This window comes from Triticum urartu, chromosome 3A, assembly GCF_056163025.1.
Source record: "Triticum urartu cultivar PI428250 chromosome 3A, HENAU_Tu73, whole genome shotgun sequence".
NCBI classification, from domain to species: Eukaryota; Viridiplantae; Streptophyta; class Magnoliopsida; order Poales; family Poaceae; genus Triticum; species Triticum urartu.
This window is the reverse complement of record NC_141875.1, coordinates 568,791,954-568,808,189: the sequence shown is the minus strand read 5'-3', so window position 1 is coordinate 568,808,189 and position 16,236 is coordinate 568,791,954. Positions and strand designations below refer to the sequence as shown.

The 16,236-nt window shown below is 48.3% G+C and overlaps 2 protein-coding genes across 2 annotated transcripts; both read left to right on the top strand.

Moving 5' to 3' along the window:
* Positions 1-3,637: 3,637 nt before the first annotated feature.
* Positions 3,638-6,984, top strand: LOC125545159 (calcium uniporter protein 1, mitochondrial). Its single transcript, XM_048709034.2, has 2 exons — positions 3,638-4,153; positions 6,153-6,984. The coding sequence occupies exons 1-2, from the start codon at positions 3,713-3,715 to the stop codon at positions 6,639-6,641; spliced, it is 930 nt and encodes a 309-aa protein (XP_048564991.2). The 5' UTR covers positions 3,638-3,712; the 3' UTR covers positions 6,642-6,984.
* Positions 6,985-12,456: 5,472 nt separating this feature from the next.
* Positions 12,457-14,987, top strand: LOC125548762 (L-ascorbate oxidase homolog). The gene is made up of 3 exons (XM_048712306.2): positions 12,457-12,847; positions 12,987-14,090; positions 14,191-14,987. The coding sequence occupies exons 1-3, from the start codon at positions 12,591-12,593 to the stop codon at positions 14,492-14,494; spliced, it is 1,665 nt and encodes a 554-aa protein (XP_048568263.1). The 5' UTR covers positions 12,457-12,590; the 3' UTR covers positions 14,495-14,987.
* Positions 14,988-16,236: the final 1,249 nt, after the last annotated feature.

The following is a 16,236-nucleotide window of genomic DNA, read 5'->3' as shown; positions in this document are numbered from 1 at the left end:
AATGTTTAATAAATTAATAGTATATAGCTTTTTCCATGAATGAACAACTTAATATATTTCTGTCAATAACCTTGTTATACATGATTTTCGTTTTTAGGTTATCATGTGTTTCCTTAATCATGATCAAAGCAAACACAACGCATGTATGTGAACCCACCTCGAAAGTTGAGAGACAACATGTGTAGATAACACTTTCTAGAACCACCCCCTTCCAACACACACACACACAAGAAAAGAAATTTACATTGGAGTCGTTAGGAAATCTTACATCTGTCATCGACATCGCTAACATTTGCCGAATTCGGAGAACTATATCCCAGGAAATATGTTGTGGGTCAGTGAAGAACCTTTATCGATGTGGCATGTTGACTAGGGATCATCCGCATCCTCCTCAAATCTCGGAGCTATCGTGAGTTGTCGGTATCATCGAGGCCAAGCACTAGATCTTTCGTTGTACATTTTTATCTGTTATCCGTTGCTAAAAGAGAACCCCTTCCCACACGCTACCTTTTAGAATGTTCTGTGCTCAGACATCACCGACTCTACTTTTTAAGGTTAAATCCTTGTGCACAGATTGGTAGGGAGAGAGAGAGAGAGAGCAACGTTCTGATGGGCTATGGTTCAAAAGTGTAAGGGTATTGGTCGAAAGCTTACTTGTCTTCAATGGAAGAAAATGAATTTCAAATTCTTTCTGAAAACTCTCCAGTAAATATGTGGTATTTTGTTCTTCTTGCATAGGAAATGTGTGGTAATTTCAGTTATTAAGACTCCCACCTTAAAACACCTCCAACTGTTTAATAAATTAATAGTATATAGCTTTTTCAGTGAATGAACAACTTAATATATTTCTGGCAATAATCTTGTTATACATGATTTTTGTTTTTAGGTTATCATGTGTTTCCTTAATCACGATCAGAGCGAACACAACGCATGTATGTGAACCCACCTCGAAAGTTGAGAGAGAACATGTGTAGATAGAACTTTCCAGAACCACCCCCTTCCAACACACACACAAGAAAAGAAATTTACATTGGAGTTGTTAGGCAATCCTACATCTGTCATCAACATCGCTAACCTCTGCCGAATTCGAAGAACTATAGCCGAGGAAGTATGTTGTTGGTCAATGAAGAACCTTTCGATGTGGCGTGTTGACCAGGGATCATCTCCATCCTCCTCAAATCCCGGAGCTATCGTCAGTTGTCGGTATTGTCGAGGCCAAGCGCTAGATCTGTCGTCGTTCATTTCTTATTCGTTATCCGTTGCTAAAAGAGAACCCCTTCCCACACGCTACCGTTTATAATGTTTTGTGCTCAAATATCACCGACTCTAATTTTTAAGGTTGAATCACTGCGCTCGGATTGGGGAAGAGAGCAATGTTCTGACAGGCTATGGTTCAAAAGTGTAAGGGTATTGGTCGAAAGCTTACTTGTCTTCCATGGAATGAAATGAAGTTCAAATTCTTTTTGAAAACTCTCTAGTAAATGTGTGGTATTTTCTTCTTCTTGCATGGGAAATGTGTGGTACTTTCCATAAGTTATTAAGACTCCCACCTTAAAACACCTCCAATTGTTTAGTAACTTCATATATAGCTTTTCCCGCGAATGAACAAGTTAATATATTCCTGCCAATAATCTTGTTATACATGATTTTCGTTTTTAGGTTATCATGTGTTTCCTTAATCACGATCACAGCGAACACAAAGCATGCATGTGAACCGACCTGAAAAGTTGAGAGAGAACATGTGTAGATAGAACTTTCCAGAACCCCCCCTCCCCTCTTCCCAACACACACACACAAGGAAAGAAATTTACATTGGAGTCATTAGGAAATCCCACAACTGTCATCGACATTGCTAACCTCCGCCGGATTCAGAGGACTATAGCTCGGTATGTATGTTGTGGGTCAATGGAGAACCTTTATTGATGTGGCGTGTTGACCAGGGATCATCTCCATCCTTCTCAAATCCTGGAGCCATCGTCAGTTGTCGGTATCATCGAGGCCAAGCGGAGATCTGTCGTCGTATGTTTTGATCCATTATCCGTGGCTAAAAGAGAACACCTTCCCACACGCTACCATTTAGAATGTTATGTGCTCAGACGTCACCGACTCTACTTTTTAAGGCTGAATCCTTGCGCACGGATTGGTAGAGAGAGAGAGAGAGAGAGAGAGAGAGAGAGAGCAATGCTCTGATAAGCTATGGTTGAAAAGTGAAAGGGTATTAGTCGAAAGCTTGCTTGTCTTAAGCGGAAGAAAATGAAGTTTAAATTCTTTTTGAAAGCTCTCCTGGTTAATGTGTGGTATTTTCTTCTCGTTCCTGCTTCGGAAATGTGTGGTAATTTCCATAAGCTATTAAGACTCCCACCTGAAAACACCTCCAAATGTTTAATAAATTAATATATAGGTTTTTCCATGAATGAACAACTTAATATATTCCTAGCAATAATCTTGTTATACATGATTTTTTTAGGTTATCATGTGTTTCCTTAATCACGATCAGAGCGAACACAAAGCATGCATGTGAATCCACCTGGAAAGTTGAGAGAGAACATGTGTAAATAGAACTTTCTAGAACCACCCCCTTCCCAACACACACACACAAGAAAAGAAATTCACATTGGAGTCATTAGGAAATCCTACATCTGTCATCGACATCGCTAACCTCTGCCGAATTTGAAGAACTATAGCCGAGGAAGTATGTTGTGGGTCAATGAATAATCTTTCGATGTGGCGTGTTGACCAGGGATCATCTCCATCCTCCTCAAATCCCGGAGCTATCGTCAGTTGTCGGTATCGTCGAGGCCAAGCGCTAGATTTGTCATCGTACGTTTTTTTCCGTTATCCGTTGCTAAAAGAGATCCCCTTCCCACACGCTACCTTTTAGAATGTTTTCTGCTCAGACGTCACCGACTCTACTTTTTAAGATTGAATCCTTGCGCTCGGATTGGGGAAGAGAGCAATGCTGGCTATGATTCAAAAGTGAATGGGTAATTGTCGAAATCTTAATTGTCTTCGACGGAAGAAAATAAAGTTCAAATTCCTGTCGAAAACACTCCTCAAAATGTGTGGTATTTTATTCTTCTTCTCGCGGGGAAAATGTGTGGGCATTTTCCCCAAGTTATTAAGGCTCCCACCATAAAACATCTCCAAATGTTTATCAACTTATCAATCTATACCTTTTTTTCGCCAATGAATAACTTAATGTATACTTGGCAGGGGAAATGCGTGTTTTTTTGAGGCATGGTTTTATGGCATACTCTGCATTGTTCGAGTGAAAATGGAAAGGTGGTAAAAGCGGGCAGTAACTGCGAGCACGCGCAGCGTCTTCCTCCGCCATGCCACAGCTGTTTCCTTCCAAATATCAACCGCGCATTATTTCCTACCCTGCGACTGCGATCGCCTCCGCGCACGGCAAGGAAACCACCCGGAAACACGCGGCCCGCCATACATCGCCAAGAAAACCAAGCGAGAAAAAGGAATCCCACTGCCGCAGAAAACACACCGTAGAGGCAAAAACCCCCACGCGGAGCCGTCTCCCTCCTCCTTCGCCCGAGCCTTTCCCGGCTCGCCCTCCCCTGCCTTCTCTGCCCTCCCCGCCACACTTCCCGCCCCCGCTTTGACCGCCTCCCCCCATATCTCCCTCCGCCACCCTCCCTCCCCCCCCTCCAACCCGCCCGCGCCTCGCGCACGCACGCACGCACCCCCGCGCGGACCCATGTCAATGTGGCGCTTCTCCCGCCCGCTCCTCCGCGCCGCCGCCGGCGCGGGCGCCCCGGCCTGCGCGCCGCCGCGCGCGCGGGCCGCCGTCGCCTCCGTGGTGTGCAGGCTGCCCCCGCCGCCGCAGACGCCGTGCGGCCTCTTCCAGCAGCGGTTCGGCTTCGCGTCGCTGCCGGCGGCGGAGGCGGCCGCGGGGAGGGACCCGGAGGCCGAGGTGACGGCGGAGGAGGCGAGGCGGCTCATGCGGATGGCCAACGTCGAGGCGCTCAAGCGGCGGCTCGGGGACGGCGAGGTGATCCCCTACGCGGAGTTGCTGCGCAAGTGCGAGGAGGCCGGCGCCGCCCGCACCCGCGCCGAGGCCACCGCGCTCGCCGGCGCGCTCGACGAGGCCGGCGTCGTGCTCCTCTTCCGCGACAAGGTCTACCTCCAGCCCGACAAGGTCTGCTCCGCCCCGCATTGCCGCTCCTCCCTCCCCCCACCACCTCTGCATCATCCATGACGTTTTTCACGAAAAATTACTAGTAGTACTATTCCTTCGGCTTTGCCATTTTCTGTTCGCGGTTTGGTTCGGCGACGTTTGTGTTCGGCCCGTGCTCTGCATCATCCTCTGACGTTTCTGAAATTTCTGAGCCATCTACGATGCATCCTAGGGAGATACATTCACGAATATCATCGCGCGCTCCCTGGTTCGGGCCCGGGAGCCGGAGGTACCCGCTTGATTCAGGCCATTGTGCGCGTGACTCGTGAGGGTCCTAGTACTGATCGATCGGCGCGTTCCTCTCTCCGATGGTGACCATCAGCTGTTCGGTAGATTTCCTCAAAGTACAGGTCTACAGGTGCACTTGTCGAATCGGTGGTCCAATGTCCAGGGTCTGGCACGTTGTTTATTCGTCAAATCCCCATCATTGGTCCCTCAGTTTCACTCGTCCAAATTGCGCGCAACACTTGAATTCATCGCCCACTTTGTTATACTCTGTTCGACCTCGTTAGCGGATTGGAGCTTTGGAACTGCCCAAACATGGTGCGGCCGGAGGATGGCGACCATGGCCAGACTGGTTAGCCTGTGGAACAGAACCAGAAGCGATGCACTTTTCCGTGGCACAGAAAAGCCGTCCGGTTGCTTCAGGACGCGGCTCCAAGTGGTGGGTGGCTCACTGCGTGCTCCTCCTGAGTGCGCACGCCGGACGCACCAGTGCAAAAGTTATCTCCGTTTTCTTCCATGGGGAAGAACTCTTCCGATTCAGTGGGTGATAAAGCAATCGATACCTTCTCCTCTAGCTTGCTTTCCTACGTCCTTTCTTGTCATACAGGATGGGTCATTTGCCGTGTGGAATCCGGTTTTTTTTCTTGTTTCAGTCTAGATAGATGGGTGGCTTGTTGTGCAGGGTGCCTATCTTGTTATCTAGTGGTTCGTTAGCGTACTTAACTACCAGTCCACCATGCATAAAGTTTGTCGTTTGATAGCACGATCCTTCTGTCGGTGACAAACAATGTGACTTGCCTAAAGGTTGGCGGTTTTTGGAATTACATTATCTGTTGAAGTAATTCATAATCGTGTTACCTGATTACTGTATATTGTAGCTTTCGCTTTTCTTGGACATACTTTCCTTAGTGAAGAAACCTCCTTGTGTCACATGCTGAACATCTGTAAACAATTGTTGCCAGGTGGGCAAAACAGAAAGTTTCCTCGGGTTGGTTTGATGGCGTTGCATGTGATCAGTTATCAAATTATGAGGCAAAAGCTTAGTTACACAAAAAGAGAGTGATGTCTTTCTCAGACATTTTTAATTGATTTGGTTCCATAATGTCTACTTTCTAAATAAATGTTTAGTTTGGCAGCTCTCATGTATTTATGTTTGGCTACAGTTTTGTTGTCATTATTCTAGAACTCTAAATTTAGTCTTCATCAAATACATATGCTGAGATTTCTTGCGGCGATTTGAAGGCTTTAGGTCTATCGCAGCAACATGAAATTAGCTGGCATTTAACATTGGCTGTAGCAGCAACTGGTACTTTACATGGGTAGTAGTAGTGGAACATAGGCTGATATTTTATATTAGCAGACGCTGATGCTTTTCTTGTTGCATACAGATTGTGGATCTTGCAAGAGAGCACTGTTCTTCTCAGACATTTATTTTGTTTATATTTGGTTTCATAGTTTCTACTTTCTAAACGTTTATTACTTGGGCAACTCATCTGTTGTACTACAATTTTGCTGTCATTATTTTATAACAACTCTAAATTTAGTCTTCACCAGTACGTATATGCTGAGATTTCTTGGGGTCTGACTTGAAGGTCTATAGTAGTAGCGTGACATTAGCCGACACTTAACATTGGAAGTAGTAGCAACAGCTGGTACTTTGCATTGGTAGAAGTAGTGGAACGTCGGCTGATATTTTAATATTGGCAGAGACTGATGCTTTGCTTGTTGCATACAGATTGTGGATCTTGTAAGAAAAGCTATGCCCCTTGCACTGACACCTGAGGATGACCCAAGAAAGGAAGAGCTCAAGCAACTCCAGACACATTTGGAAGATATCAACAAGCTCGCACACAAGCAAGTCCGGCGTATCCTCTGGTCTGGGCTAGGGTTCCTGATCACGCAGGTCGGGCTCTTCTTCAGGCTCACCTTCTGGGAGTTCTCGTGGGACGTCATGGAGCCCATCACATTCTTCACAACTGCGACGGGCCTGGTCGTCGGGTACGCCTACTTCCTCATCACATCAAGGGACCCGACATACCGGGACTTCATGGAGAGGATGTTCCAGTCCCGGCAGAGGAAGTTGATCCAGAGGCAGAAGTTCAACCTGGACAGGTACCTGGAGCTCCAGAGGTGCTGCAAAGATCCTCTGGAGAAGATCTGCGGCACCAGCCATTTCTCCAACGCCGACATCGCGCATCTGCACGAGCTGTCTGTCCACAAGTGACGGACGGCCCTCCCGTCGCTCTAAAACACTAATCTACAGTGCCCCCTTTTCATCTTTGATTCTCGTGGGATGATGATGAAGAAGAAAGTATTAACAAACCGGATGTTTCTTGCGCTTGCGAGGTGGACCTTTGGCAAAACCTTTTTCGTGGTCTCTCTCCTTTGCAAATGTCTAGGCCAGCAAACCCAGTATAGCTATGTCTCTCTCTTTTGTACATTGCTGAAGCAGAAGCACTTGATCCTGATGCTTGTACTGCTCGTCTGTATTGAACTTACCACGAGCTGTATAACCCTGCAGCCGCTGCTAATCAACCGTGTTATGGGATTCAGTAGTTTTTGCTTAAGTCTTGGTTGATTGATACCTAAGCTCTGACGTTTGTGGTCTATTGCTCCCTTCGAATCTTTATTTTATTGCATTGCACGTAGGAGTGTTTGACCTGCTGGTACTTCGTAATGTGCCTTCAGATAATGTATATTTTATTAGTCCATACTGATCTTTGAGAAAAGAAAACAGTGTCACCCTGGAGCATAAAGAAACAGGATGCCATCGCACGACCACGCAACTAGGAGTGCTCGTTGCCCAATTTACACGGGCATGACCGTACGAGCATGTGATAGTACCCACCCACACCATCACACACACGTACTCACACGACAGTCTATTCTATTGAAAACCAGACAAAGTCATCCACACACTCCTTTATTGACGGAAACGTTGCCTCATCCATGCACTCCTGAGTGTCGACGGGAAACGCTCGAGGAGCGGAACCAGGGTTTGAGCATGGGCTGCCAAGAAGAAAATAACCGCACATGCCACACAAGATATATGATACATAACACATAAACATACCATATCGTGTGCTTTCGGTTTTAGCTTATTTGGAACCTGTACTCGTGCCAAATTATTGGGACTCTGATAAGTGCCACATGTGTATGGCACGAAGCAATTCCGTCATGATATTTTTTGATGGCAAGTTTAGTTGCGAAGCATGGAAACTTTCTATTGTATGGCAAGTTTCAGTTTTTTGGGGTTTCGTTTTTTTAGATGAAAATTTTAGTTGTAAAAACGTAAGGGTGGTGTTACTTCGTGTCACACGTGTGTCACTTATTATTTGAGAGCCAAAATCAGTATGTCCGCTCAATTACATTCACATTTTCAACGGTAGGGTGACACTAAATTATTCTCTCTTTATTCTTGAAGCATAACGAAACTTCAAAATATGGATAGAATTCCAATCCGCGTTCTATCTTTTCCCTTGTGCACCAGACGTTGAACGGAGTGACGAATAGCTAAGAACATAGGGCTCGTGTATTTCCTACTCTCCCTGAAAAGACCCCCCCCCTCCCCGGACGGTAGGAGGGACCCGCTCTCGATTTTGTTAGGTCCAGTGTCTTGGTTGGGGCTATGTGGTGGTGGTGATGCCTCTCGGTAGGAATAATGTCTCCCATGTTCGACCTCCGTCTTGGCGGTGCGCCTAGCGTCGTCAGAGGGCGTGTAAAGGTGTGTCTCTGTCGGGTCTCGCAGGATTCGATCGGTGTTGGTCTTCGGTGGATCTGTTTGGATCCAATTTTTATTTGGATGTTTATTGGTTTGATCCTTTCGATCTATGACTTTCTTCATCGGTGATGGTTATTGCTCTGGTGCGCAGGTCCCATGGGGCCTTAGCATGACGGCTTCCTGGCTGTCGACTACAAGAAAGTTTGCCTGCCTCCGGTGTGGGAGGGGCGGTGATGGTGGTGCGCCTTCGGCTAGCTTAGTGCTTGTAGTCGTTGCTAGGTGGCCTATAGACCTGGTTATAATTTTTTTACCTCCAGTTTGTTGTATTGGCATGATTGATTATAAATCAATCAAAAGTTTCTCTCTCGAAAAAAAAACTAACTTACACACAAACTAGATAGAAAGTTTATAACCAATAGTTTGGTTTTGCTCGGTATTATCTAGGTTTATTTTTCTGCTTTTTTGCTTAGACTTGTTCTTCTGCTTTTGGGGGTTTGCTGGTTTTCCTTCGGTTTTCCATCTTTCTTGGTTTTCTTTTTTCTTGATTTTTAAGTACAACTACATTTCTTTGCGAGGGCTAAATACAACTGTTGGAAATATGCCCTAGAGGCAATAATAAAATGGTTATTATTATATTTCCTTGTTCATGATAATTGTCTATTGTTCATGCTATAATTGTGTTATCCGGAAATCGTAATACATGTGTGAATACATAGACCACAACATGTCCCTAGTGAGCCTCTAATTGACTAGCTCGTTGATCAATAGATGGTTACGGTTTCCTAACCATGGACATTGGATGTCATTGATAACGGGATCACATCATTAGGAGAATGATGTGATGGACAAGACCCAATCCTAAGCATAGCACAAGATCGTGTAGTTCATCTGCTAAAGCTTTTCTAATGTCAAGTATCATTTCCTTAGACCATGAGATTGTGCAACTCCCAGATACAGTAGGAATGCTTTGGGTGTGCCAAACGTCACAACGTAACTGGGTGGCTATAAAGGTGCACTACGGGTATCTCCGAAAGTGTCTGTTGGGTGGCACGAATCGAGACTGGGATTTGTCACTCCGTATGACGGAGAGGTATCTCTGGGCCCACTCGGTAATGCATCATCATAATGAGCTCAATGTGTCTAAGCAGTTAGTCACGGGATCATGCATTACGGAACGAGTAAAGTGACGTGCCGGTAACGAGATTGAACGAGGTATCGGGATACCACGATCGAATCTCGGGCAAGTAACACACCGATTGACAAAGGGAATTGTATACGGGGTTGATTGAATCCTCGACATCGTGGTTCATCCGATGAGATCATCGTGGAGCATGTGGGAGTCAACATAGGTATCCAGATCCCGTTGTTGGTTATTGGCCAGAGAGATGTCTCGGTCATGTCTACATGACTCCCGAACCCGTAGGGTCTACACACTTAAGGTTCGATGACGCTAGGGTTATAGGGAAAGTTTTTACGTGGTTACCGAATGTTGTTCGGAGTCCCGGACGTCACGAGGAATTCCGGAATGGTCCGGAGATAAAGATTTATACATGGGAAGTCCTCATTCGGTCGCCGGAAGTGTTCGGGGGTCTATCGGTATTGTACCGGGACCACCGAAAGGGTTCCGGGGGTCCATCGGGAGGGTCCACCTGCCCCGGAGGGCCTTATGGGCTGAATATGGAGGGGAACCAGCCCCTAGGTGGGCTGGGCGCCAAACCCCCCTAGGGCCCATGCGCCTAGGGTTGGGGGGGGGGAAACCCTAAAGGGGGCGCCCCCCTTGGTTTGGGGGGCAAGCCTCCCCCCTTGGCCGCCCCCCTCTAGATCCATCTGGAGGAGGCCGGCCCCCCTTTCCCTTGCCCCTATAAATAGAAGGGGGGGGGTGGGAGGGCAGCCGCACCACATCCAAGGCGCAACCCTCCCCCTCCCCAACACCTCCTCCTTCTCCCGCGACGCTTGGCGAAGCCCTGCTGGAGTACCACACTGCTCCAACACCACCACGCCGTCGTGCTGCTGCTGGAGTTGTCTTCCTCAACCTCTCCCTCTCTCCTTACTGGATCAAGGCGTGGGAGACGTCATCGGGCTGCACGTGCGTTAAACGCGGAGGCGCCGTTGTTCGGCGCTTGGATCGAAATCAACCGCGATCTGAATCGCCACGAGTACGACTCCCTCATCCGTGTTCTTGTAACGCTTCTGTGTCGCGATCTTCAAGGATATGAAGATGCACTCCCCCCCTCTCTCGTTGCTTATTTCTCCATAAATTGATCTTGGTGATGCGCAGAAAAAAATTAATTTCTGTAACGATCCCCAACAACAACTACGTTGCGAGGAGTACAAGTTGGGTTACTTTATAGAGTACACGCTGCATGATGGGATCACAGATGTGCTTACGCAGGGAGTATAGATTCTAGTGGGGGAGTACATTCTGTGTTGTGCTGAAAGCACAAGTTGTATTGTGAAGTGTACAAGTATTTTTTTCCCTCCAAATTATAAGTGTCACATATATGACATGAAGCAACCCGGCCCTGATGCTTTTTACAACTAAAATTGCCATCTGAAAAGAAAAAGAAAAACTGAAACTTGCTATCTGAAAAAAAAATTGCCATGCTTCAGAACTACAATTACCATCCTCATGCCACTAAACTTGTCATAAAAAAACGTTTGAATTTGCCATGTGTTCGTGCCACACGTGGTGCCACTTATTAGGGTCTTTTTTTACGGGTGAAGAGTACAAGCTGCACTACATGTTAGTACTTCTACCCTTTGAGGAGTGCAAGTATGTTACTCCATGAAGCACATGTACGTGACCGTGAGGCGCACAAGTTTGTTATATTTGTTAATACAAGACTACAAGTTACGTCAAAGAAAAAGGTATGTTGAGAAATATGAATATGGGGCCTAGTTTTGGAGGTCTCGACTTGAGAAACAAAATGGTGAAAACGTTCAAACATCTGTTCAAAGGATATTTATTTTTAAAAACAGGTAAAAATGTGGTAAGCCGCAATTCGAGTTCTACGACCAGCTCAATCGGAGCCGCCTCCTCCTCCCCTAAAAAAATTAGGGTTCCCCGCCGCCGCCGGTCCGCCTCGTCTCGGTGGCCTTAGGGTCATGGGGGTGCGGTGGATTCCGGCCCTTGCCGGTAGGACGACTCTGTTTTTAGATGTGATTTTGAGTTTTGTTATGATTTGTGTCCTACTCAGGAAGGCGAGACGGCGGCGGCTCCCAGCAGATGGAATAAGGTTCTCTCCGTCTAGCCCCTCTCCCGATGCATCTAGCATTATCGGTGGGTGTGTGACTTAGGTGGATTTGGTCGGATCTATTCGTTGTTCGTCTACATTCGTGTGTCTTTAGGTTGGATCCTTCTGATCTACGCTGCTCCTAATCGGCGACGGTTGCTGTTCTGATGCGTTGGTCCTAAGGGGTCTTAGCATGATGACTTCCCTTTTGCCAGCTCTGGTGAGAGGGATGAGGGGGGATGACAGTGGTGCGCCTTCGGCCTTGTAGTACTCTCTCCGTCCCAAAATTGGTCTATGAATCTGAGTGTAACTTTTATTATTTCTAGCGTTTGTTGTACTGTCATGATTGAGGATGAATAGATCGAATATTGTTTCGTAAGAAAAGAATACATGTAAAAATACATGATATGATTGGCGAGAATACGTGATAAAAATCAGATAATAACACGTAGAAACAACCTCCCATATTTCCTTTGATAGGAGAAGATCCAGTAAAACTGTCTGGCGATAACAAATGACGCATATGCTTTGCGTCAATTGCCACCACCCGAAGAGGGTTCGGGGTAATCTTTGCCAAATGTTGCCCTTAACCAACTGATGATTTCGTGGGGGCAAAAAAAATCAAGGTTGCGTTTTGTAACACGATCCCCGGCCGTACAGCTGACAAAAATGGGAAAACGATTCCCGTACAATGTGATCCTGAACGTTAAGATCACAGGGACGCGCAGTATTGTTGGGATGGACCCAAAGTATCGGGTAGGCCAGATAGGAAGTTGAGTAGATAGTGTCTAGGATCGACCTGGAACTTAGCATCGGTTAGGATCATCATGGTGGCACCAACGGCAAAGTAGAGTACTTGGCTGTCACCGGCCGAGACACCGAGCGATGGCATGGCAGTACGCCACGGCCACGCAGGGGGAGGGGCATGCATGGAGGAACAGGTCAAGAATAGAGGGAGACCGACCGCAGGCGGTGGAGCCCGATAGATCGGCGAGCGGACGCGCGGGCGTTGCGGGCGCTGGAAGAAACCAACCGCACGCAGCCATGGCGCCTGGACACATATAAGCCGCGGGCCTCCTCGGCCTCCTGTGCCTCCCCCCGTCCCCTCCCATCTCCACCGCCGCATGCGCCCGCCGTCGCGTTGATCGATCCGCCGACCAGCCGGAGAGGGAGCGAATCCATCCGTACACGCAGGAGGAGCCGGAGAGACGAGGGGACGATGACAGCCGGGCCCAAGATGCGCGCCGCGGTGCTGGCGCTGGCGCTGGCGCTGCTCGCCGTGGCGGTGCGCGCCGAGGACCCCTACCTCTTCTTCGACTGGAAGGTGGCGTACGGGACCAAGTCCCCCATGGGCACGCCCCAGAAGATGATCCTCATCAACGGCGAGTTCCCCGGCCCCACCATCAACTGCACCTCCAACAATAACATCATCGTCAACGTCTTCAACCAGCTCGACCAGCCGCTCCTCTTCACCTGGTACGCCTTCCGTTTCTTCTTCTTCTCTCTTCTCTTGTGTTACTAGACTAGACTAGACTAGATGGAAGAGTAGGACCGTATCCGATCGATCATTCTGCATGCATGCATTGCGTCTGCATGTTTGCGTGCGTGCATGCAGGCACGGGATCCAGCAGAGGAAGAGCTCGTGGCAGGACGGCATGCCGGGCGACATGTGCCCCATCCTGCCGGGCACCAACTTCACCTACAAGATGCAGTTCAAGGACCAGATCGGCACCTTCTTCTACTACCCCAGCATCGGCATGCAGCGCGCCGCCGGGGCCTACGGGCTCATCAGCATCCACAGCCGCCCGCTCATCCCGGTGCCCTTCGACCCGCCGGCCGACGACTTCGGCGCCCTCGTCGGCGACTGGTACACCAAGGACCACACCGTGCTGGCCAAGAACCTCGACACCGGCAAGGGCATCGGCCGCCCCGCGGGGCTGCTCATCAACGGCAAGAACGAGAAGGACGCCTCCAACCCGCCCATGTACAACGTGGAGGCCGGCAAGACGTACCGCTTCCGCGTCTGCAACGTCGGCATCAAGACCACCCTCAACGTGCGCATCCAGGGCCACGTCCTCAAGCTGGTGGAGATGGAGGGCTCCCACACCGTGCAGAACGAGTACGACTCCATGGACGTCCACATCGGCCAGTGCCTCTCCTTCCTCACCACCGCCAACCAGAAGCCCGGGGACTACTTCTTCATCGCCTCCACCCGCTTCATCAAGGGGGTCAGCACCATCACCGCCGTGATTCGCTACAAGGGGTCCAACACCCCGCCGGCGGCCAAGCTGCCGGACGCGCCGGACGGATGGGCCTGGTCCATCAACCAGTGGAGGTCCTTCCGCTGGAACCTGACGGCCAGCGCCGCCAGGCCCAACCCGCAGGGGTCCTACCACTACGGCCAGATCAACATCACCCGCACCATCAAGCTCTCCCCCAGCCGCGGCAAGGTCGACGGCAAGGAGAGGTACGCCCTCAACGGCGTGTCCCACACCGACCCCGAGACGCCGCTCAAGCTCGCCGAGTACTTCAACGCCACCAAGGGAGTGTTCGAGTACAACCTCGTCACCGACACGCCGCCCAAGGAGGGCACGCCCATCAAGGTCGCCCCCAGCGTCATCACCACCGAGCACCGCACCTACATTGAGATTGTGTTCGAGAACCCCGAGAAGAGCATCGACACCTTCCACCTCGACGGCTACGCCTTCTTCGCCGCCGGGTAAGACTACTAACTAATTTCATGGAACTGCTAAGCTGCATGCATGCCTCATGGATCATCGATCGGGTCTGTCTTCTGACCGGACCATGGATGGATGCAGCATGGGACCGGGGCTATGGTCGGTGGAGAGCAGGAAGACATACAACCTCCTGGACACGGTGAGCCGGCACACCATCCAGGTGTACCCGAGGTCGTGGACGGCGGTGATGCTAACGTTCGACAACGCCGGGATGTGGAACTTGAGGTCCAATCTGTGGGAGAGGTACTACCTGGGCGAGCAGCTGTATGTGAGCTGCACCTCGCCGGCCAGGTCGCTCAGGGACGAGTACAACATGCCCGACAACGCCCTCCGCTGCGGCAAGGTCGTCGGCATGCCGCTGCCGCCGCCCTACACCATCGCATAAACCACTCTCCCCCAGCTCCATTAATTCCACTCCACTCCACTCCATGAGAGCACGCTTGCATGGTGCTGTACACACTACGTACGTACAACGACAACAACAGGAAGAGCAGGAGAGTTTTTTCGTTTCTTCTTTTTTTTTCGTACGCCCCCACGTCGGCTGTTCTTCTTGTCAGGTTCACTCTCTCTTTTCGAGGAAAATAAAACAACAACAAAAAAGGGGGCCTCATCGTCATGTGAGCGCCGCCTGTCATCGGAACGAGGAGGATGATGATTTCAGAACAAGAAGAAGAGAGATTGGCCGGATACGAGCTCGATCGGGACGCCCTCTCGAATCGTTTACGTTGTAATAGGAGTTAATTAATTCTATCTGATGATCATCATTTATCCAATAAGTCCTTTGGGCAAATTGGTTATTGTGTGTCTATAATCCGATACCATATATATGTACATGAGCGCACCTTTGCGGTTTTTATTCCATCTTCTGTTTTCTCTAACTTCCCTGTGGAACTTAATTAAAATCTGCTTCACTGTACCTTTGCAAAACTGGCTTTGGGTTCAGTGTACCTTATGCAAAACTGTCACAATGGATCGCAATAATAAAAAGCGAAAGAAAACACTAGCATAAGCTCATCAGATCCATATGAACGAATCATAAACCTCAATCCGTATGGCCGAACACACCAAACTTGTAAGCCACAAACTTTCTGATTCCATGGACTCCATGGCGTCGCCTGGCAAGACTTCGGCACAACAAGAGAAGAACCATAGTACATTTATTCTTGCTGACACCGCACCCTTTGCAGAACTTTGCTGATGAAAACTGAAGGGATCACACAATAAAAACTTTTGACAACGTCTACGAAGATGCAACATTCTCCTCACCTCGCAACACGACGACGGGAGGTGAGGGGAACTGGCGAAAAACATTTTTCTTTTCCTTTTTTTAAACACAAACTACTTTTTATCCAAATAGGAATGACACAACTATGGTATGACATAATGGACTTTGCAAGACAAAAAAAATTAAAAAAAACCCTAACACCGATGAGCTGCCATTGACGAGAACCATCCACCCCAAGATGAACATCTATGCAGCAAGGAACCAACAACGCTGACACAGACTCCACCAAGGGAATCCTCTTTGAGGTTTTTTAAGCCTCACGAGCCCCCGGAGCTATCCCGAATCTGAAGATAATCAATGCACCTTGCAAAGTCATTGGATCAGTGAGAAGTTCATTAGCAAAGAAAGAAATCGTCGTCCACGTCCATTGTAAAGTTGTAAAGAAAGAAGATAAATCTTGCAGAAGAACCATACAACAAACAACAAGTTTTGAAGAATGACAACAGATTAAATCTGAGGACACAAACTTTCACCGACCATTCGCTGCGGCAAATCGGACGACGTTAAGATAAGAAGAGACCAGAGAAACCTTACTCCAGCACGCCATTGTTCCCCAACTCCTATTTGGCGCCTTAAGCGTCGGTTAGTGTGTATTTTGCTAAACGGCGCATACCCCCTCCACAACACTGGTATCTAGATGGGCCGACCCATGTAGGGTTTTTTTTTTCACCAGATTTTCCCATTTTGTTTCCATTTTATTCGTTTTTTGTTTTCTTTTTCTTTATTTTTTCATTTTAGGTAATCAAATTCCTGAACTTTTTCTCAAATTTGAAATATTTTCCCATTTTTTGTGAACTATTCTTCAAGTTTGAAACTTTTAAATTTTTTGTGAACTTTTACTT